The 23,238-nt window shown below is 38.9% G+C and overlaps 2 protein-coding genes across 17 annotated transcripts in view; both read left to right on the top strand.

Moving 5' to 3' along the window:
• Positions 1-19,750, top strand: part of LOC111602018 (sodium bicarbonate cotransporter 3) — a 28,233-nt gene extending 8,483 nt beyond the window's left edge. For 2 of the 16 annotated variants that reach the window (XM_023318968.2, XM_023318921.2), the window contains exons 2-12: positions 7,859-7,962; positions 9,915-10,079; positions 11,218-11,688; positions 12,314-12,430; positions 13,721-14,015; positions 14,084-15,029; positions 15,098-15,600; positions 15,664-15,976; positions 16,046-16,288; positions 17,677-17,933; positions 18,091-19,048. In XM_023318968.2, the coding sequence (XP_023174736.2) occupies positions 7,869-7,962; positions 9,915-10,079; positions 11,218-11,688; positions 12,314-12,430; positions 13,721-14,015; positions 14,084-15,029; positions 15,098-15,600; positions 15,664-15,976; positions 16,046-16,288; positions 17,677-17,933; positions 18,091-18,292 (3,606 nt within the window). In that variant the 5' untranslated portion in view covers positions 7,859-7,868 and the 3' untranslated portion in view covers positions 18,293-19,048. Of the gene's footprint in view, positions 1-5,036; positions 5,268-7,858; positions 7,963-9,914; positions 10,080-11,217; positions 11,689-11,738; positions 11,972-12,313; positions 12,431-12,897; positions 13,060-13,720; positions 14,016-14,083; positions 15,030-15,097; positions 15,601-15,663; positions 15,977-16,045; positions 16,701-17,676; positions 17,934-18,090; positions 19,050-19,424 lie in introns of those variants that run through there. The other 14 variants (XM_023318960.2, XM_023318953.2, XM_023318927.2 and 11 more) reach the window with 14 other exon arrangements.
• A 394-nt stretch (positions 19,751-20,144) lies between these two features.
• LOC111602107 (elongation factor G, mitochondrial) lies at positions 20,145-22,735 on the top strand. The gene is made up of 3 exons (XM_023319054.2): positions 20,145-20,328; positions 20,413-22,439; positions 22,504-22,735. The coding sequence occupies exons 1-3, from the start codon at positions 20,257-20,259 to the stop codon at positions 22,646-22,648; spliced, it is 2,244 nt and encodes a 747-aa protein (XP_023174822.2). The 5' UTR covers positions 20,145-20,256; the 3' UTR covers positions 22,649-22,735.
• Positions 22,736-23,238: the final 503 nt, after the last annotated feature.

Raw genomic sequence — 23,238 nt, 5'->3', positions numbered from 1 at the left:
CCTCACAGAATTTAGCTCATCCAAAGGCTTGACTCTGTCTACAATTTTAATGAAATAAAAAACCACTTGACTTTGATTAAAATAAGCCAAACTGATTTTCGACAAATTTTCAACTTGTCATAAATATTCCATAATGAATTTTATAATTCAATTCCGATTGAAGCAAAGATTACGCTCGACTCAACTTTTTCTTATCATATCAGTATTTTTTTAGTTTTCTTAGTCATTCGCTATTAACAAGCTTAATATCTACGTATTTTTTAACTAATCAAATTGTCTGAAATATTTTTTTTTAAATATATATATATTATTAAAAATATATTATATATATATTTTATATATATTAAATATATTATAAGAATATTTTTCAATTTATATTTCTCTTTCTTCAATTATTTTTGGCAACAGCAAAATTTATGCCTAAACTTTCATTGCATTTAAGAACAACCAATTATTATATTTATATTAAATTTGCTAGAAAATTAAATGAAAGAAACTTTTTAAAGGAATTTGTTGACGTGATTATCAGCTCTCCATTCACAAACCCTTAAGTTTAAGGTTTCTCTTCATCTAATTATTTTGCCGTCATGTTCTGTTCACTCTGCTGTGAATATATTTTATATTTAATTAAACGAAAACCATTTTAATTGCAAATTAACTCAACCAGAGTGTAATGTACACGCCCACACTGTGTATATAGTTGACAAAGGATATTAACCCAATTAACCCGCTAAAACATAAATAAGAGCTTGAGCTGATGAATTTTGTCTGAATTATGTAGAACTTGTTGTTGGATAAGAGAATGTAATAATTGAGGTTTTAGCTGGATTTTCAAAATTAGTGACCCAGAACAATCAACTGAATCGAATGGATGTAGCATTGTCTTAGCCAGAGTATGATAGAAACTTTAATTATATTATTTAATAATAAACGAAAAGTGTTGGCAAGTCAAATTTATTCAAAACATAATATATTAAATTAAAACTAAGTTGTGATGAAAAGATTGTTAAGCAGCTTAACGTCATTATTGTTATTTAATACTAAAAGTCTAAAGCACCTAAACAATCATCTAATATTGACATTCCTTGGCTTTCTATCTGCAAACACTCTTCATTTCCATTTCTAGACTTGGATGTGTGAAAGCTTTCCAGCTGAACAAATATACATTGAATAGTATTGACATACAAAGAATTGGATTTGCGTTGTTATCAGTTTAACTAAAATCCAATTGCAATTTCAACTTATAATAAATCAATTTGCTCTGCTTTATAAAAATTGATTTCTGTTAATATCTAATTTCTGAAAATTAATTGAACTATTAAATTTTTATTCGAGCCTTTTTGCTATCATAAAACGCGCCGACACTTCAATATATAAACAGATTTGCAAAACAAGTGCTATAAACGAAATCGTAGAAAAATTTCTAAAACTTTAACCTGTTTGAGCTGACTTTTAGCTGGTTTCTTAGTCATATCTTCATTAGTAGCGGTTAAAAAACGATTAGAGCTCTTGAAAAATTTGTTTCCGAATTTGTGAGTTTCGACAAAATCATAAATCGATCATGAAAGCCAATACCTATATGCTATATGAGTCTAAAAATATGTATACCTTAGATGCTGATAATCATTCCAATTGACGGTAACGACAGCCTTATCGATTGGTTCTTCAAGTGTTAGCCCAATGACGCGCTTGTCAGCTGCGATAAGCATCTGGTTTTGTATGAAGTTTGTCACGTTTATTAAACAATTTAGTTGCCAACTTAGCGATCTCAAGAGGCACGTCGATAAGACGCAAACAAGAAAATTGAAAATTAAACAAACAGCAAATGGCCATTATCGGCAGCCCGAATAAAATATACCCTTGCAGAGGACGAGATTATCAAGAGACTCTGAATAACACAAATTTTCCAAACAAAATATCATTTTGCAAAAGCCTTAACTCAGTCTGATTAAACAGAGTTAATTTCATTTCAATTTTTCTCTTAGTTACATATTCGACCACAAAGTAGTGAAACTCTTTACACGCAATACAAATAACTCCAAAGAGAAGATTGACAGATTGAAATGAATCTTGTATATGTGACGCAGTTGCCCAATGTGAAATAAAACATATATTTAAGTATTTGGCGATTAGATGGGAATGTCTGACGTCAATGTGACTAAGCTTACCAACAGTAATAATAACTTATAATAACGAGTATAAAGTCGGCGTGAACAGACATCCATTAATTACATATCATTGAAGAACTGGATTTGGCAACACGTTGCATAGTTTTTGTTGACTATTGACTTAGTAAACATCAGTTAATCAATATTTTCTTTTTCAAGCTGCCAGGTGTGAATTGACGATAATTAACTATGCCAAGAAAACTAATTTATTAAACAATAAAAAGTATATTTTGCTTATGACCTGATATGCCAGATCAATGACAAATCTGGCGTTCAGCGGAAATGAAACATTTGTTCTAACAAAACAAACAAATAAAACAATCAAAAATTTCTGTTTAAAATGCTCCGTTGAGAGTTACAAAGTTCCCCACATTTGAGACGAAATTAAAAATCGCAAAAATATATTTAATTATACCGACTTTCAGGCTGTCGCAGACGCAGACGCAGTCGCAGTCGCAGTCGCAGTCGCAGTCACAACCACAGTGTGTCAGCGAGTCAATCTGTCAGTTAGTTTCGAGTCCGAGTGGAGGTATAAGCAATCCGTAAGGTGGCTAAACTTGACGTAGTTACCCATATCCAGTTTGAGCCGGTGAATTGCAGTCGACGTCGACGTCGCAGTCAGCGTCGCTGCTAGCCAGCCCTGGCTGGTCGGTCAAAAATGAAATTTAAATAAATACTCACAATAAATTGCCAGGCGCTATAAAGTCAGCACACGGCACATATTTGCTTTTCCTCGCAGCTTTCAGTGTTTATGTTCAGTTTTCTTTTAATTTAGCCGCGCCAAACAGCTGTTTTCCGATTCGAAGCGGTAATACTCATTAGTATATATATATACATCTATATATGTATATACATAAATTTACCTATAGATGCGAGTCGTCTCGGGGCCATTCAGTTAGTAGCTGATACTATGCTCAGGCGGAAAGTGTCGCGCCGAGACAAAGGGAAGCACATTAACAACCACAGAGCACGAGGTGTTCTCGATCACACACATACATACAGACACACATATATACGCAAAAATTGCTTATAAAATTTGCAAGAAACCAAATATTTAATAGACAGCAGCTTAATACAGTAATATTTAAATTGAATTTTAATATATTTATAGCTGTAAAGCTGGCTAAAATTGAGCTTGGGTTTCCGTTAAGAATTTTTCTGATAAAACACTAAATGTTGTTTTAATGTAAAATTTACTTATTTTATTTCAATATACTTCAATTTATTTATTTTACATTTTTGCATAAATTATATATATATCAATTTAGCCATTTAAAATTTATATTTTATGCATTTATATTTATATCTTTTCCAAGCTGTCTATAGATATATTCTTATCAAACAGCCCTCTTATCTATCTATAAAATAAATTCCTTTACTAATTCGACAAAGCTAACAAATTTGACCAATGTCCACTCTACAAATTCTTTCTTTCTCAAATATCATTCACTTAGACACAATTAAAGCTATTTTTATACACAAACTTGATTTTCTAAAGCAAAACTTCTTCGAAGACTGTTCTAGGTTCATTAGAAAGAGTTGCCCAACTCGTCATAAAAAATAATTATAAGTGAATTTTGTAAACAAACAAAATTCTCTAACAGCATTATTCAGAATATGTAAATACTGAACTGCTTAATTATGCGCAGTTCACATTCAAATTTTAACATATTCATTAAAAAACAAATAACGAAACTGCTTAAAAAACTTTGCAAAATGCTAAACACAACTAAAAATATAATAAGCGCGAAATTAGACTATTATGAGAATAATAATAAAATAATTATTATTTTTGTCGCGCTGAAAACACATGTGGAGAGAGAAAACAAATATATTTTTCGGCGCCACACATTGAAGCAATTTGGCTAAAACGAAATAGACGGATTCAACATTCGCGCACGAAACAAAAAATTTATATTTATTATTAACTTCTCCTTTACAAAAATGTAGTATGGGGCAGCTGTAACCAGTTTTGTCAGTGCTCTTTGATATTGAATGCAATCACAGCAAAAAAGCAACAAATCGTAAAAAGCAAACACCTCGGAGAATATTGTAATAAAAAAAGTAAAACAGAAACAGAGTCAAAATAAAAAAAAAAAACTAATTGCAAGTTAGGTAAACAACTTGTAAAGAAGAGCAATTGATAAGAGCCGGTCGGCCCGATGGTAGTACATAGCCTGGCGATAAGAGCCCAAACGGCGAATATCGATAAGGTCAAGAATGATAATCAACGTTTAAAAACACATTTAGTAAGAAGCCTATGGGATTAAAAAATACATATAATGTGTTTCTCTCTGCCCAATGCTCTCACGGTGACACTCTCCGCGCTGTGACTCGCGCACAGTGGAGCAAATATCACGGGCAACAGTTGAAAACAGATTTACTCATAATTTTTGTATATTTAGATTGCAAAAAATAAAATAAGTATTAAATAAAAAATTTGGAAAAATAAAATTGTTATTAAAAGACTAACAAAATACATTAGAAAAAAAGTTTATATAGATCATAGCTATACAAAACCTATAAACTATTACTATAACTATACTATGCCAAAATATTCGTCGTATTTCAAAGTAGAAATGCTTTTGAAAACTTCTGTTTAACTTCGAATATTAAAAAGAAAGAATTTTATATATTTTATGAATATAGTTTTCTCAAAATAAAATATAAATAATTATCAAAAATAAAACAATTCGCTGAGGTCTGATTGTATTATGAATCACAGTGAATTGTTGGCATCGCTGCCGGCGCTAATCGTTGCAGCAGCAGCGATAGCAGCAGCAGCAGAAACAGGCCTAGGCAGCGGGTTAAGCGCCGACGCTGCTTCGCTTTTAAGATCGGCCAGTTAGTAGTTAGTCTGCAATCGTCCGGGCTCGAAGCGAGTCGGTAGAATCGCGTGATAAACACGCTACAGCTCCACACAGCAGAACGTAATAACAGACCCTTAAAACGAACCTTGGTGTTAATACACGCTTTGTGCCTATCTTCATCGCCCAACGCAACGTGTGATAAAGCGCAATTCGATCAGCGATTCGCGATCGTCGCAAGTGTTTTGTAGGTGGGCCGAAAAGTTATGGCTCACAATAATGAAGACTCAACGTAAGTAAAAAGTGTAACAAGTTATCCAGATCAGATAAGATCAAATTACAAACACAAGTGACTGAAGTTCTCAAAATAAAATGTAGCGAGTGTGATTGACTGTGGAATCTATTTCGATTTATGTGAATAAAACATGCATCGTAGCTAAATAAACCTTCATTCCAATCTATATAAAAGATCACATGTGATGAACCAGCCTAAAAACTATTATAAAATATTCAAACTATGGATTTGTTGCCCAACTTTAACTTTGTATACTCGAAAGACGTTTTAAATCTCTCACTTCTCTAAAACTCGATTATATTGCGCAGAAGTATTACGAAACTTGTAATAAACCTTTACACTCTTTATGATTCGTAAACGAGTATCGAAATCAGTGTTTAATGGGCCACTCGAAGTGTCTCATTGACGCACTTATCTCAAGAAGTCCAAGGACAAAGGCAGAACAAGTTCTTGGCGTTCTTTATATAATATTATCTCTTTGTTTAAAAGTCATTTCATAAAGTTTAATCAAACACTTGTCTCAGATTTACTTATAAAAGGCTTAAATAACATATATGCATATCTGGCGGCTTTTATGATTGTGCTTTGAACCCGGCGATACGTGAGTCACTTAAGATTGCTATAGAATTGCGCCCGGGACACTGAAAAGTGGTTTCAAGTCAGATGAAATCGGCCCAGTTTACACAAGCAGACAGCCTGGAGGGTCTATCTATCAGTTGGACTGGCTATATTATATGTTGACATATGTGTATACATAGATTCGTATATACGAGTATATATTTAGTAACAGATAAGCTTTTTTGATGGTTGATAATGCCGATGTTGACTCAAGATGTTAAACTTTATAAACATTTATAGGCTGTATATAAATATATATTTATATACACACTTTTTGTCTATGACACACGCGCAATTAAAAGGGGTATAAAAAAGTTATGCAAACCTTTATTAGAGCGCGTATTAACATGTCTATATCAATACAGAGCCAAAAATAGATTTTTATAATCGTCAATTGTTAAATACAATAGTAAATATTTTAAGTCTGTTAATGAACGTATAACTTGAATATGAGTTTATTAAATATTTGTTTATTTTGAAAGAGCGAACACATTAAACAGGGTATCTGCTAGTGCATATTGATTTTTTATTATACAACTTGCTTGTGATTAAATTTGTTATAGTTTTAAGGTTCTGACATTAGTTTATAACAGCTTGAAGTATATATTTATTAATCATGCCTACAACTGTACTTCAAAAGCAATGAAGAATTTGAAATAGAATATCAAACAGATGCAGCTAAATACAATATTTATTCAGCAATTGCAAACTGAAACATGAGACATCGCATAAATTTCAACTGTTGCACTGGCATTCACAAAGTTCAAATACTCTTTTCAGTAGACTGATTGTCGTCTTTTATAAAATTTGTTCATATAGAAATATGTTTGGTCATTAACACTTTTGTGCTAACTTCATATGGCAGTTAATCAAGTACAATTAATTAATTATCAAGTACAATTAATTAACAAGCCTATAAAAAATAAAACAAAAATAAGTTTTTTAAACTGAATTTTACATGAGAAAGCTTAAACAAAAGTTCTTTGTTTTTAAGCTCCAAAACATGTAAAAAGCACTCAGTGAAAGTTGATTTAACTTTTGTGATTTTTAAACAAAATTATATATAATAAAATAATTATTTATTAATATATATTTTTTATTATTGAAATACTTTGAAATCGTTGAGCTTAAAAAAATCACATTCAACAATATTTATTTTTGAGCTATTTAAAAAATATTAATTAATTGATTCAACTTTATTTCATGCATAATAATGGATAGAGTTTATAGTATGTTCTCTAAAGAGCAGTGCCGAATTAATTAATTCAATTGGATATTTTTAATTAAAAGTTTCGCTTATTTAGCACTATTTTATATAAACCTTTTCCCTTATGAGCTTTATTTCAGCTTCAAAATTTTATTTTGCCCAATTCTATTGAGCAAGATATCTTTAAGATCTTTTAAGCAAAACTATAAAGAATTTATGTCTACAAATTATATATGCACTGTGTCCAGTAGAGTCCAGTAGAGTCAAGCGAAAATGCTGATATTGACTTCTCTGTTAATTCTATGCAAATAAATTCCTAAACCTTCCTTGGTGTCGACGCTATAAGAGGCCCATTACAAGGTTTTTCGTTTCAAGGCAAGACTTACTGAGAGCACGTGAAAAATCGACTCATCTTGTTGTTCACAATTAACTGAGATTACTGTGATCTTGAGCAGCTGTTCTAATTTGTAAACACAAAGAGTTTTGTTTTGAGTCAAATTGATGACGCGATCAAATCAGGTTTTTTGTTGATTTTTTGTTTTTTTTTTTCAGATTGTTTTTGAGGGGTTTTTGAGTGGGTGATCAGGTTTTGGGCCTTAGTATGAAAAACTTTGTTGAAGTGACTGCAAGTTGTTTTACGATTTTAAATTGTTTATATTTATTTTTGTAGAACAACATTTGGGATCATCAAAGCTAATGAGCTAACAAATGCAATTCAGATTTGTTTTAACTAAACGTTTTTGGTCTGTTGAACTCTTTGCAGGCCCTGGAACATGAACTCCTCGAGTGGTGACGATGAGGCGCCCAAGGATCCGCGCACTGGTGGCGAGGACTTTACTCAACAATTTACAGAAAACGATTTCGAAGGTGAGTGACAGAGTGAAAGATTCAAAGTGCACAACTCTGCGTATACGCAATGCATTGGCATGTTGTCAACACGACCTGTTGGCTGATTACCAATGCTAAGTTTGCTCGTTAAACGATTCCAGACACGCCCGCGCATTCGGCCCCGTATTACGAAACCAATTTGCAAACTTTGCGTAAATAAATTTACAAACTTGTCAAACACAATTGCCAGCAAGGCAGAGCAGGGTGAGGGCTAAATCGCCATGAAATGCATGGCCGAAATGTGACACAGTCAAAGTGCAATTTATGAAATGTGAAGGAGTTATAACTAAACAGGCAGAGCTACAAATGTGCATAAATTATTCCCTACAAATTTCATTTTGAATCTTTATTTTTTTTTAATTTATGTAAACTCGTTTTTGTCAAATGCAAATTTGTTGTAATCTTCACGTGTTATTAATTTGCAAACTTTGCTTAAATAAATTTACAAACTTGTCAAACACAATTGCCAGCAAGGCAGAGCAGGGCGAGGGCTAAATCGCCATGAAATACATGGCCAAAATGTGACACAGTCAAAGTGCAATTTATGAAATGTGAAGGAGTTATAACTAAACAGGCAGAGCTACAAATGTATCAATCAACATTTATTTTGTTTTGAGCTGCATAAATTATTCCCTACAAATTTCATTTTGAATCTTTATTTTTTTTTTAATTTATGTAAACTCGTTTTTCTCAAATGCAAATTTGTTGTAATCTTCAAGTGTTATTAATGAGACAATTAAAATACGCTTAGTGGCTAAACATATAAATTATTCTATTAGAAACGTGATGCAACTGATCTGAAAAAATGAATAATTGAGCTTTTATGAGCTCGAAATATTTTGAATATTTATTTAGAGCTCTTTATTACAACAAATTTTTCCAGAATATAAATTAATTGAATGATTAAGTGATTAGTGCTTAGAGCCCAGACTTTGAAAGAAATCGACTTTAAGCAAATTTTTAGTTCAATTTAGTAAAACTCTAAATAAGAAATAAACTCAGTAAGAGCCTCAAGCTGAATGAGACTTATTATAATTAATTATTAATTATATTTTATTTTTAATAATTTTTTTTTGTTAATTAAATTTAGATAAATCATTATTTAAGCCATTTACTTTTATTTTATATTTAATTTGTATATATTATTTCTTGCATTCATATCTCCCCATCAACCTCATTCAATCCACAATTCATATTCCACATATTTTCACTGCAATCTTTTACCTTCACACATTTTCCACTTTTTACTAGTTTGAACCGCTTCGTATAGTCTTCTAATGCACAATTGTTAATCGGATCAGTTTGCCCAGCGTTTCCTGTAAGCAATCTCCACTGTACAAAGTGCAAATTAAATGCATAAAAACGCCCACCAGACCCTGATACATATATATATATATCAGCATATAGTACAGATATATACATATGTACACATATCTATCAGTCTAAAAAATGGTTACATATAATTAATTGAAATTATGATCAAACCGAGATACAGCTACACAGATGATCTCACAATTAGTCGGGCAACAGACGAGCGACTTTGACGAAGTCGCAATGGAAATTGTCATAGGACAGAATATATGGCAAGCACGTAGTACTACAAAGACCTGGAAACAAGTAATGTACATATATTATTTAGGTACAATTAGGCACAGTTGAGAAGCTGCTGAGTCAGCGCATCGTATACTGCTAGCAGACACAAATTATCAGCTTGTCATCAGTTTTTATCAGCCATGAAATCTAAAGCTCGTTTTTTTTTTAAACAACAAAAATTGACAACTTTTCCAATAGATTTCCCTGGGCAATGCGTGATAAATGGAATTATGCATGTTATTTTATTTCTCTCTTTTGTTGCTGTTGTTGTTGACGTTGTCGTATTTGTGTAGTAATCAATTAAGCCCCGCATTGTATTTGTATCCACGCACCTGCAGGACACCGCGCACACACCGTCTACGTGGGCGTGCACGTGCCCGGCGGCCGACGGCACTCGCAGCGCCGTCGCAAGCATCACCATGGCGGCAGCACTGGCGCAACGTCCGCTGGCAGCGTTGGCCGCGACAGCATTAGCGACAAGCAACTGGAAGTGGAGCGTCCAGGTGGGTGCCACACAGTCCCCGCGTCTCCCTGTGCGTGTGTTTACTGAAAATATAAAATGCTAGAGGGACATGTGAGTTGGGATGTGACCAATCAATGTGACAGCGTCAGAATAGTAGCAAATTACAGAGGACGTACAGATGCCACCAGCAGGACGCACAATTACAGGCATACAACAAATCAGAGCTGCTTGTGCAACCACAGGCGCTGATTAAAATGAATGAAGCCTAGATAGAGGTTCTAAGCGCAGCTATATTAAATAAATAATGAATTCCAATGACATAGTAAAGAGTCAACCAAATGAAATACTATTTCGAATAACTGTAAACATTAAGTTGCTAAAATATAGCATAAGATTTGCCATGAATCATTTTACGTCTGTCTTGTCGCTGAGTTATAGATGACATGAATATGAGTTCAAGTTGAGCTACAGTTATTTATATAAGTTATGAGTTTAACAATATTACTACAATGTCAACAAACTTAGCCAAGCTTCCTGACAATGTCTACATCTATCTATGCCCCACTCAATGTTTATATGCATTGAAAATCTTTCACTTAAAAGCAACAAATGCCCTTTTATACTGTAAGGCGGCAGCGTGTTAACCTCCCTGTTTATGTTTAGGAATTCAGTTTACAGCTTATGATATGAGTTTAAGGCTAATCCTAAAGATACAAACTTGTTTATGAGTACGTAACTAGGTACGTGCTGGAGTCTAAATATGCTGAGAGAACAAACATGCTCTTTAGGCAGCTGGATTGAAGCAGACAACTTAAATAAAATACTAAAAATTAACAAGAAATTCTCAAGCAGTTCGATTGAAGGTTTTTGAAATATGATTTAAAACCAATTTTGATTGCAAGAGTTAAAGTTTCTCAAGCGCTTGAAGCTCAGGTGTCTATTTAGGATACATCTATCATAGCTAACTTTCAAGGCTCATTTATAATCAGCATCAAGAATCATCAGGCACAGCCTACATCATGCAAGCCCACAACTAACCCACAGCTGAAAGGCCATCTGTTCGAGGGCAAATCCCAAACGGATTGGCGCTATTTATGTTGGCCAATTAAGCGGGTTTTGGCCATGTCTTACATATTAAACAAGCTAATCGTATTTTTCAACCTTCAACCTATCTCCAGTGACGCCGCCCGCGCAACGCGTACAATTTATATTGGGTGAGGATGTGGACGATGGCTCCCATGTGTCGCATCCTCTGTTCTCGGAGATGGGCACGCTGGTGAAGGAAGGCGATGAGATTGAATGGAAGGAAACGGCACGCTGGATCAAATTCGAGGAGGATGTCGAAGAGGGTGGCAATCGCTGGTCCAAGCCCCATGTGGCAACACTCTCGCTGCACGCCCTATTCGAGCTGCGTGGCCTGCTGACCAACGGCAGCGTCATGCTGGACATGGAGGCCACCAACCTGGAGCTAGTGGCCGATCTGGTCTGCGATCAGATGGTCAGCGGAGGCACACTGCCCGCCAACGTCAAGGACAAGGTCAAGGATGCCCTGTTGCGCCGGCATCGTCATCAGCACGAGTATGCCAAGAAAACCCGTTTGCCGATCATACGCTCCCTGGCGGACATGCGCAATCAGTCGTCGTCAAAAAGTGAGTATTGCCCTGGATACGCTCCAGTACTTGATCAGGTTACTCTAAGCTCATCTCGTTCGTTTGTTGCGCATCATCATCATGAGTCGAGTGTCCGATACTAAAAACCTATATTCACTTAAATATTGCCCACCAAAACTCAAATGGGGTTGCTTAGACGCAACTGGGCAGTCACTGCATGCCTCGTCACCTGGTTTTGGCTTGGATGGATGCCGTTCGCCCGTGACGCCTACCTATGTGGCCAGTAAGGATCAGCGTGGTTGTTATCTCGCTGTTCCCACAGGTATCTCCCACACAAAAAAAAAAACAAACAAGTTGCTTTCAATGCACCGCCAAATGCTCCAGATCCACATCAGCTGTATAGAGAGCACGCACATAGCTGACTCGTTACTCTGGTCCTGAATAGAAAGTCAAGTTCTCAGTATGATCGTATCAATGCCAGCTTAATGCACTTTGACTACGATATCGCTCATGCATACCATCAGCTAAATCATCTCGTTTTCCATCCATCAATCACCCACAAACACTAGCTAAGTAAGTCACCAAGCTGCGCTGTGTAAGCATTTGCTAACACAACTTCTAACCATCGCTCGCTCTCGATTTTCACGCTCCTATTATACGTAAGCCGACATGGGCGCTATTGGCGTTACCACCTGGTTTCATGCGGGCGCCTCGCCCTCGCATGTCCCATCTAGCCAACAAGGACAAGCAACACAGCAGCCAACGACGAGCCACTTGCCAAGTAATAGCCAAAAACGATCTATTCCAAACTCTTTATATGGTTTTACTTCTTTGCGTAAAGTGTACCTACCATAGCACGCTGTATTTAACAAAGATATCTAACTAGTTAAACTATTATATCCAACTCTCTCTCTCTCTCTCACTGTCTCTCTCTCTGTCTATCTCTCACTTTATGCCAAATATTCCAACTCGCTTCTGTTTGAAAATCAATCTGATCTTTCTGAAACCTTTTTGAACAACTTCTCTATAAGCCCGAAAACTACTTTTTGTGCTGTCAACTCACACACTATTTAAACGAGGCATAGAACTAGGTTCCAGCCATAGACAGATATAAATTTCAACATGATGCAATCGACCTAACGCGAGATTCTTAGATATATTTTTGGTTTTTCAGTTTTGATTTAGTTTTGTTTTTCTGTTTTTACACATTTTAATGAACCAAAACAAAAACAAAAAAACAATTTGCAGTTGAAGAGCAGTCTGGGAGCAGTTTAATGGCTACAACGCCGCTGTCGCTGACCGCCAGCGAGCCCGGACCACCTGGCAATACCAATGGCAGTTCCAGTGCACTGGGCATGGGAATGGGGCGTTTTTTAACGGTGCCCGGCAAGCCCAGCAACAGAGCGCTTGGTAAACAACCAAAAACTTCCCCAACTATCAAGAACCAAAAGTTATCGTTATCGTTATCGTTTACGTGTCTGCTTCTTTGTTTTACTTACAAACAAAAATTGTAACTGCAATTCGAACCCAAATGTAGTCTCTTTATTTGGTAGTCAAAAAAAAAAAAAACAAATATATAGAAAAATAGATCCAGAAAAGCCAAAATCGAAAAGAAAGAAAATTTGCATGTGCCTTGGCTGATGAAACATTGGAACCAACAACAGTTTTCTAACAAGCTCTAAGTATGTGAGAACTTTGAGTATATAAATACACCTCAAGACACACACACACACACACACAAGCACGCTTTTCACTCACACATAAAATTTACCGTTTTTTGCATGTTGTTCTTTGTCCTGAAATGAAAATTTCTAAATGAAACTTTTCGCAATTCTATTGTTTTATTTTTTCCTTACAAAATTTATGATTTTCTGTTGTTGTTGTCGTTGCCGTTGCCGTTGCCGTTGTTGTAATGCCTATATATCCAATAAACAATAAACAATACACAACTCTACCAACAACTCGCACGCCCGAACCACAAAAAATCCAAAACCAAAAATTAACACGAAAAATCGCAACCCAACCACGAACCTCACACAACACCCTGCGATACCGAACTTGACTAATGTAGAGAACAAATCAAATTCCAAAAATCTGCGGCCCAAACAAAATCTGCCCATGATCACAGAGGACATGGTCAAGAGCCCCAGCAGCCACTCGATGGCCAGGCAGACCAGCGGCACGGAGCTGGCCGAGCAGCAACACAAGGGCAACACGCACTTCATGCGCAAAATACCGCCAGGCGCGGAGGCGAGCAACATTCTGGTGGGCGAGGTGGATTTCCTGGAGCGCACACTCTCCTGTTTCATCCGCCTGAGCCAGGCGGCCGTCATGGGTGATCTCACCGAGGTGCCAGTGCCCACCAGGTGAGCCAATCATCAAACAGTATAAGATTACGGGAAGAGCTTCAACTTCTATGTGAAATATTCCACAGATTCATTTTCATACTGCTAGGTCCGCCGGGTAGCCAGAGTAATTTCCATGAGATAGGACGGGCCATGGCCACGCTGATGTCAGACGAGATCTTCCATGAGGTGGCTTATAGGGCACGCAAACGCGATCACTTGCTGGCCGGCGTGGATGAGTTTTTGGATGCGGTTACAGTATTACCACCAGGCGAATGGGATCCAACCATACGCATTGAGCCACCAGCAGCAATACCATCCCAGGAGATACGCAAGCGACCGCCCGAGCTGCCCAAGGAGGAGATCGACGAGGAGGAGGAGGAGCAGCGTTTGCGCGAAGAGTCCGGCCTGTCACGCACCGGGCGTCTATTTGGCGGATTGATCAATGATTTTAAGCGCAAGTCGCCCTGGTACTGGAGCGATTATCGCGATGCGCTCTCCATGCAGTGCGTGGCTTCGTGGATCTTCTTGTATTTTGCATGTCTCTCGCCGATCATCACATTTGGCGGCCTGCTGTCGGAGGCCACGGGCAAGAATATGGCTGCCATGGAGTCGCTGGTATCGGGATTTGTTTGCGGCATGGGTTATGGCTTCTTTTCCGGTCAGCCGTTGACAATTTTGGGTTCCACCGGTCCAGTACTGGTCTTTGAGTCCATTGTCTATGAGTTCTCGATGGCTCAGGGCTGGGACTATATGACATTCCGGTTCTGGATCGGCATGTGGGTCGCCGCCATTTGTATCGTGCTGACCGCGATCGATGCCAGCGCGCTCGTCTGTTACATAACGCGCTTCACCGAGGAGAACTTTGCCACCCTAATCGCTGTTATCTTCGTCTACAAGGCCATCGAGAATGTGGTCATTATTGGTAAGACCTTCCCGGTAAATCAGGGCATTTACGATTGCATCTGTACGCCGCCACTGCAGAGTAATGCCAGCGTGATGGAGTTTGCCAAGTATAAATGGGATTCATGTGAGGTAAGTCTCGAACTTACTTAACCCTCAGCTATTGGCTTCTCTCTTAATCACTCCCTCCCCCCGTTTAGCTCTACAACGGCACACTCACTGGCACCGACTGCGGTACTCCACCCACCGAAAACGTCTTCCTCATGTCCGTGGTTCTGTGCAGTGGCACCTTTATCTTCTCGACCATGCTCAAGGAATTCAAGAATGCCCTGTTCTTCCCCTCAATCGTTCGACAATATATTAGCGATTTCTCGGTTCTGATTGCCATCTTCGCGATGACCTTCTTTGACTACTCGCTGGGCGTGCCCACGCAGAAGCTGGAGGTGCCGCATGAACTGAAGCCGACGCTGAACACACGCGGCTGGCTAATACCGCCATTCACCGAGAAGAATCCCTGGTGGTCACCGATCATCGCCGTGTTCCCAGCCATGCTCGGCACCATACTCATATTTATGGATCAGCAAATCACGGCTGTGATCGTCAATCGCAAGGAGAACAAGTTGAAGAAGGGCTGTGGCTACCATTTGGATCTGTTTGTGCTCTCCGGCCTGATTGCCATCTGCAGCATGATGGGCCTGCCATGGTGAGTGATGAGCGCTAATAGTCCTGGCCTTGGTCAAGTCTAACTATGTCTACCCATTGCCAGGTTCGTGGCGGCCACTGTGCTGAGCATTAATCATGTCAATTCACTGAAACTGGAATCGGAGTGCAGTGCCCCTGGTGAGAAGCCGCAGTTCTTGGGTGTGCGCGAGCAGCGTGTGACTCACATCATGATCTTCCTGACAATTGGCGGTTCGGTGCTGTTGACACCGCTGCTCGGACACATTCCCATGCCGGTGCTGTTTGGCGTCTTTCTCTACATGGGCGTGGCCTCGCTCAAGGGTCTGCAGTTCTTCGATCGCATTCTCATTATGTTCATGCCAGCCAAATATCAGCCGGACTACATGTTCCTGCGTCAGGTAAGTCCACCTGGCTAGAGTCCAAGGCCAAAGGTGTCTTATCCGTAATCTCTGCTGTTGCTCCTGCAGGTACCCATCAAGCGCGTACATTTGTTTACAATCATACAGTTGGCCTGTCTGATTATCTTGTGGCTCATTAAGAGCTTCTCCCAGACCTCGATCCTCTTCCCACTGATGTTGGTGGTGATGATTGGCATACGCAAGTCCTTAGATTTTGTGTTCACTCGACGCGAGCTCAAAATACTGGACGATATTATGCCGGAGATGACGAAACGCGCTGCGGCGGACGATCTGCATCAACTGGACGCTGAGGTGGGCTTTTGTCAGAAATATTTACCCTGCTTCGGTGGTCGCGGCAAGCGCGAACCGAAGGGCAGCCTCGATGGTGGCATGGACGTCGGCGCCAATGCCGTCGCCCTGATTAAGTGCAATACCTCAAATGCAAATGAGAAGGAGTTCGAGGCACAAAGTAGTTTGCTCAACAAGTAAACGGGGCACGCCTCGCTCTTGGCACAGACACAAAGACAACAAAACCCCAAACACAGCACACAGCACACACCACATCATCACAATTGAAAACGACAGTCAAGCCGGATTGATTGATTGATCTGGTCACACGCAAAGAAACACTTAACACTCCAGTGCTGCCCATTTCGTTTGCGTTTGCAGTGCTGCACAATCCACCACGGATCGATTTGATTTGTATCTAATTTGTTGGTATTCTATAATGGAAATTATTTTTAGAGATTTCTGCATTTTGTTGTATAAAAATGCATTACTTTACTATTTATATATATCTATGGGTTCTTACATAACGCCTTCGTATAGACATACGAGTGAAAACATTTTGCTGTGTTTCTTTTTTAACAGTATTCTGTAAATTGTTTCGCAATTTTTGTTTTTAATTCGTAGCATGCAACATTTTTGCATTTTGTTAAACATTTTCTTCAAATATCTGTTTGCTCATACGACTTTATCTATATACTTTTGTTTTGTTGTCTTTACTCTCCATCTAATTGCTCAATTATTATGCTATTGCAATTAAATCCAAACGTAATTGTACCTAAGCCCACGGCCCCATTTGTATATGCTTACCGAAATTCTATTATTTCCCAATGCATATTATTCAATTATGAAATGTGTTATCTTTACTTACTCTATGCTACTCTGAACTATATTGTATTTATATCAATACTAAATATCTATATGTATGTATATGTTAATGAAACTTAAGCTTAAGTAGTCGGCGCTGACGCGTTTACACGGTGTAAATGTATTAAATGTACATGTTAAATAATTTTATAGTCCACAACAAGATCATAGTACAAGTAACTAACCATAACAAATTACAAACTACGAAACGAAATTGGCAAACAAAAAATATTAATAAATTGTAGCGACATTGTTGTAAATTAAAAAGCCAACACAAAACCCAAAAAAATACAAAAAATAAAAGTATTTGGCAAAACAAAACGAGAGAAAACGACATCTAAATTTATAGCTCCACGCCACACCACACCGCATTGGCTCTTAGAAAGAACACACTCTCACCCACAACGTATCTAAGACACAGAGCGATCTCTCTTTCTCTCTCTCTCCACCTTCACTTTATATCTCTTTCACTCTTATACTTTTGTGAGCTGTGGAAAATCATAAAACCAACAAACAAAAACTATGCCTATGAATGTCTTCTATTGAAGGACAATCATCATCAGAATCAACAGCCGCCCGCCGGCACTGGGAGTGCTGCCTATAATTCGAAGAGCGCCGGCGCTGGCTCGGCGGCCACAACCATACACATACCGTTAACGGGCAACAAAATGGGCAGCACTGCTGCGGGCTCTGCACCAACGGACGTGAATCGTACGACAGTCTGGCAGCAGATCAACAAGGACGGCACCTCCGAGCAGCTGATCATACCCGTTACCGTTAAAGTGCGTCATATCAATGGCAACCAGTAAGTGTACCAGAGTAGTTACAAGCAGCCACTCCCGAGTATACCGACTCGTATGCGGCTAGTCGAGTCACCTATAGGCCAAGCTAAACATCTTTACTAACACATTTATATATACATATATAAATATCATTCATTTGCATTCGACCATGCTCCTCAGTTCCTCAACCAATGCTGCCCTTTCGCCACGCCTATCGCCCATGCACGAGGCCGATGAGTACAATGAGAGCACCACAAACAAGATGACAACTCAAATGCTGCCGACAAGCCAACAGCAGCCGAGCAACTGCAAGGAGGCGGCTGCCAAGCTCGAAGGTGCCGTTGTTGCCGCCCAGAGCCCAGCGAACATAACACCCGTCTAAGTGGCCCCATCGGGCATTACCCAATTATATACCAAACTACCTAAGCGAACCGATGTTTCGTTGAGAACTCACAATGCGTAGAACAAATGCACAAAGTTTCGTTAGATCGCCTCAGAGCGAACCTAGCGAGCGCGTGAATGTCGAATATATCATAAAAATAACATATATATATATACAAATTATTCGTAGTGAATTTTTGAGAAAGTTGGGTAAACATTTGTAAGTGTGCCAGTAGAATTTACTATCTGCCTAAAGAAAAAATATTCACAGCATAGATGTTGAGCTGAGCTAAACTAGTTTTAGAAGTATTATCGGGCTCAAAGGCTATAGGAATAGCCAAATGTATAACACTTTTTTAAAGCAATTTTATAACAGATTTCATACCGAACCAGTGTCAATTCAAAGTAACACGAACTCTCCTTATACAATTATCGACTCTATATAAATGGTTCCTTTTATGTTTGATCTTAATTTGACACAAACACACACAAAGAATTTGTCGGGCTCGTTTCAAGTCGATCGATAATACTTGGGTTAGATAAGCTGTGATCATATTGTAGGGTGCGGATTTATTGGTGTACGTAATTAAACTAACGCATGAGAAATTAGTGAAAAGCCGTCTTGGAAACACTTAGCCAAAACACAATTGAAATGAATACCAAACAAATAGCTGTATACAAATGTATTATAATTTACGCAGTATGCTAAGTTCTGAAACACACGTCTATTCATTAAATACATAAATATATATGCATACGTCTAAATATTGAATAAAAGTATTAATTCTATATCTCTATGTTTCATTCTGTGCGCCCTAGTCTCTTTTTGTTTCAGTGTATTTTGTGCATAGTTCTGAGTGTGGCACATTGTACATACATAAATACATATAGAGCACTCAATAAGATTTCGTATCTGCCTGCTCCCATTAAAACGTATCAAGCATCTATCAATCAGTCAATCAGTCAATCAAACATCAACTCATTTGCATCGTGTTGATGTCTAAAAATAACTCATAATAATCTGCTCGTTAACAATCTTGTATTTTACTATATGTGTTTAGGTATGATGGCAGAACTAGATTTGAATCTTGGCTTTGCTCGCGTTTATTAATTTCCGAATTTCGTTTTTACAGAACCGAAAATTTGATACGACGAAGCCATTGTGGCGTGGATATCTTACATCAACAGAAACTTCCGTTTGAATCGATGATTTAGTTAGCCAGCAAGCGGCATCAAAATATTTATTGTAAAACACTAAGAAATATATCTGTATTAATGGTATTATATATGTATTTATGTACAAGACATCGTTACCGTAACCGTCCCCCTCTTCGATTCCGTGTGCGCTTAATGGCACAAAGCTGCAACAAACCAATATAGATATTCTCACTTAATTTAAATATTGTAATGTTAACATATCAACACACAAAACAAACCGAACACATTTCGATCTCCTGGAATTGATCTCGAATAAATATTTTAAATCTGTTTCACTGGGCTTCTCAAGTCTTGCAATATTTTCATAAGCAACTCCTTCAGGTAACTTAAAAGCGGGCTTTTCACTTACAGCATACTTTAAGGCGCATCTTCCGGAGCGAAATAATTGTACGGCAAAGAATTTTAAAAGCGAATATTTCAACTGAGCCAGAGGAGAATCTTTCAGCTGATTTTAGAGAGAATCCTTCAGCAGTATACATTTATTTTTCATTTGAAATGTATTTACGAAAAAGATATGTTTAACACTTTATTGCTGCTTTCAAATACTTAAGTTTTATGGTGCCAAAATTCAAATTCAAATTGGGCTTATCGATAGCAAAGTTATCGATGTGTGGCCATTTACCAGCACTAATGTCAGCACTGTTAAGCAGCACTGCTTACTCTTTACGCGACCAGCTGTTGTCGCTGCGGCACCGAGCGCGTGTTTTTAGTAAAATTACCTAATTTATTAATTAAAAAGCATTAAAAATGACGCTAATAACACGTGTGCTAAACAGCAACCTGCCGCTGCGTCTTAGCGCGCTAAAAACTGTGCGTCAGGTATGTATTTAATTGGTATTTCATCAGTTCTATAGCATGATCAATCGGCTCATTATGTAATTTGAATTTCGGATGCATTTTTAGCTACAATGCGGTTACAGCTCCCATGCAAAATACGCAGAGCATAAGCCCATCGAGCGCATCCGCAACATTGGCATCTCGGCTCACATAGACAGCGGTAAGACAACGCTAACGGAACGTATTCTGTTTTATACAGGACGCATTGCTGAGATGCACGAGGTGCGCGGCAAGGACAATGTGGGCGCAACGATGGATAGCATGGAGCTGGAGCGACAGCGTGGTATTACCATTCAATCAGCGGCTACGTACACGGTGTGGAAGGATACCAACATCAATATCATTGATACACCCGGTCACGTGGACTTTACGGTCGAGGTGGAGCGTGCTCTGCGAGTCCTGGACGGCGCTGTGCTTGTGCTATGTGCTGTGGGTGGCGTTCAGAGCCAGACTTTAACGGTGAACAGGCAAATGAAGCGGTACAATGTGCCCTGCCTGGCTTTTATCAACAAGCTAGATCGTATGGGGTCAAATCCCTACCGAGTGCTGTCGCAGATGCGTTCGAAGTTGAACCACAACGCCGCCTTTATACAGCTGCCTATTGGTGTGGAGAGCAGCTGTAAAGGTATTGTGGATCTTGTGCAGGAACGTGCCATATACTTCGAAGGTGAGCATGGCATGGATTTGCGCCTAGACGAGATACCGCAGGATATGCGTGTCGAGAGTCAGGAGCGTCGGCAGGAGCTCATTGAACATCTGTCAAACGCTGACGAAACATTGGGCGAACTCTTTCTGGAGGAGAAGCCCTTCACGGAGGCGGACATTAAAGCGGCACTGCGACGCACCTGCATTAAGCGTACCTTTACACCCGTCTTGGTGGGCACGGCACTGAAGAATAAGGGCGTGCAGCCGCTGCTCGATGCAGTTATCGATTACCTGCCGAACCCAGGAGAGGTTGAAAACCTCGCGTTCATCGAAAAGGAGGGTGAAGAGAAACAACAAGTTGTTCTCAATCCGGCGCGAGATGGCAAGGAACCTTTCATGGGATTGGCTTTCAAGCTGGAGGCTGGTCGCTTTGGCCAATTGACCTATTTGCGCTGCTATCAGGGTGTGCTCCGCAAAGGTGACAACATCTTCAATGCCCGCAACAACAAAAAGGTGCGCATCGCCCGTCTCGTCCGATTGCACTCCAATCAAATGGAGGACGTCAACGAGGTCTTTGCCGGCGACATTTTTGCACTTTTTGGCGTTGACTGCGCTTCGGGCGACACTTTCACCACCAATCCCAAGAATAATATGTCCATGGAATCGATATTTGTGCCCGAACCGGTTGTGTCCATGGCCATTAAGCCAAACAACACCAAGGATCGGGACAATTTCTCTAAGGCCATTGCTCGGTTCACCAAGGAGGATCCCACCTTCCATTTTAAATTCGACAATGATATCAAGGAAACGCTTGTCTCTGGCATGGGTGAGCTGCATTTAGAGATCTATGCACAGCGCATGGAGCGCGAGTATGGCTGCCCTGTGACGCTGGGCAAGCCCAAGGTAGCATTCCGAGAAACGCTTGTGGGGCCCTGCGAATTCGATTACCTCCACAAAAAGCAGTCTGGCGGTTCGGGTCAGTATGCCCGCATTATTGGCGTCATGGAGCCACTGCCACCCACTCAAAATACATTGCTCGAATTCGTGGACGAAACAGTAGGCACCAATGTTCCCAAGCAGTTTGTGCCCGGCGTGGAGAAGGGCTACCGTGAGATGAGCGAGCGCGGCATGTTGTCTGGGCATAAGTTGGCCGGCATTCGATTCCGTCTACAGGATGGTGGTCATCACATTGTGGACTCCAGTGAGCTGGCATTTATGTTGGCTGCCCATGGCGCCATCAAGGAGGTCTTCCAGAATGGCGCCTGGCAAATACTGGAGCCCATCATGCTGGTAGAGGTGACAGCGCCCGAGGAATTCCAAGGCGCTGTCATGGGTCATCTGAGCAAGCGGCACGGCATCATCACAGGCACAGAAGGCACTGAGGGCTGGTTCACCGTCTACGCTGAGGTGCCGCTCAACGACATGTTTGGCTATGCCAGTGAACTGAGGTAACTGAACTAACGAAACCCAACAAGAATTCTTATTGATAAATATTTATTTTTTTAATTTCAGATCGAGTACTCAGGGCAAGGGCGAGTTCACCATGGAATATTCACGCTATTCGCCATGCCTGCCCGATGTACAGGAACAGATTGTGCGGCAATATCAGGAATCCCAGGGCTTGGGTCAGTCCGAAAAGAAGAAAAAGAAAAACTAATAATTAATAGTTTAAATTTTAGTTTTAAAGTCGAATCATTTTTTCATAGTTTAAAATCCATATAAAAATTTTTTGTTTTCACTGTGATAACCGATGCATAATTTAAAATCAATGACAATTTGTACAGTTTTTCTAAAAAAAAAAAAAACAAAACAAAAACATTTAATAAATGTTTGTAACTTGTATAGATTAAAAAATAATAAACAAAGTTGAAATAATTTCTAAAAATATAAATAAATATAAAAACTTATAAAAATAAATAATTTTATAATCTCTTAACAATTTTTCCCCAAAAACAAATTAATGTATGGATTTATAAGCATAAATGATGTAAAATAATCGTAGAATTTAACAAATTTCATTTTGCTTGGTATTTTTTATACCAGCACTCGAGCTGTCGCTGGCCACACTGCTCTAAAAGTCTGCAAACGTAACAGTGCTATTTTGAGCTTAACATATGCCTTTATAATTTAATGTTATTTCCATTGTTGTTGTTCTGACGTCGAGCGAACGGGACGTGTGTCGCGCGTGAAATTAAAAAAAGTATATATATATAATAATAATAATATAGATAAACCGAAGCACCGAGA

The sequence above is a fragment of the Drosophila hydei genome, unplaced genomic scaffold, assembly GCF_003285905.1.
Source record: "Drosophila hydei strain 15085-1641.00,03,60 unplaced genomic scaffold, DhydRS2 tig00008114-arrow-pilon, whole genome shotgun sequence".
Taxonomy (NCBI): domain Eukaryota; kingdom Metazoa; phylum Arthropoda; class Insecta; order Diptera; family Drosophilidae; genus Drosophila; species Drosophila hydei.
Note: the sequence above shows the minus strand (reverse complement) of the source record. Positions and strands in the feature narration are given on the sequence as shown.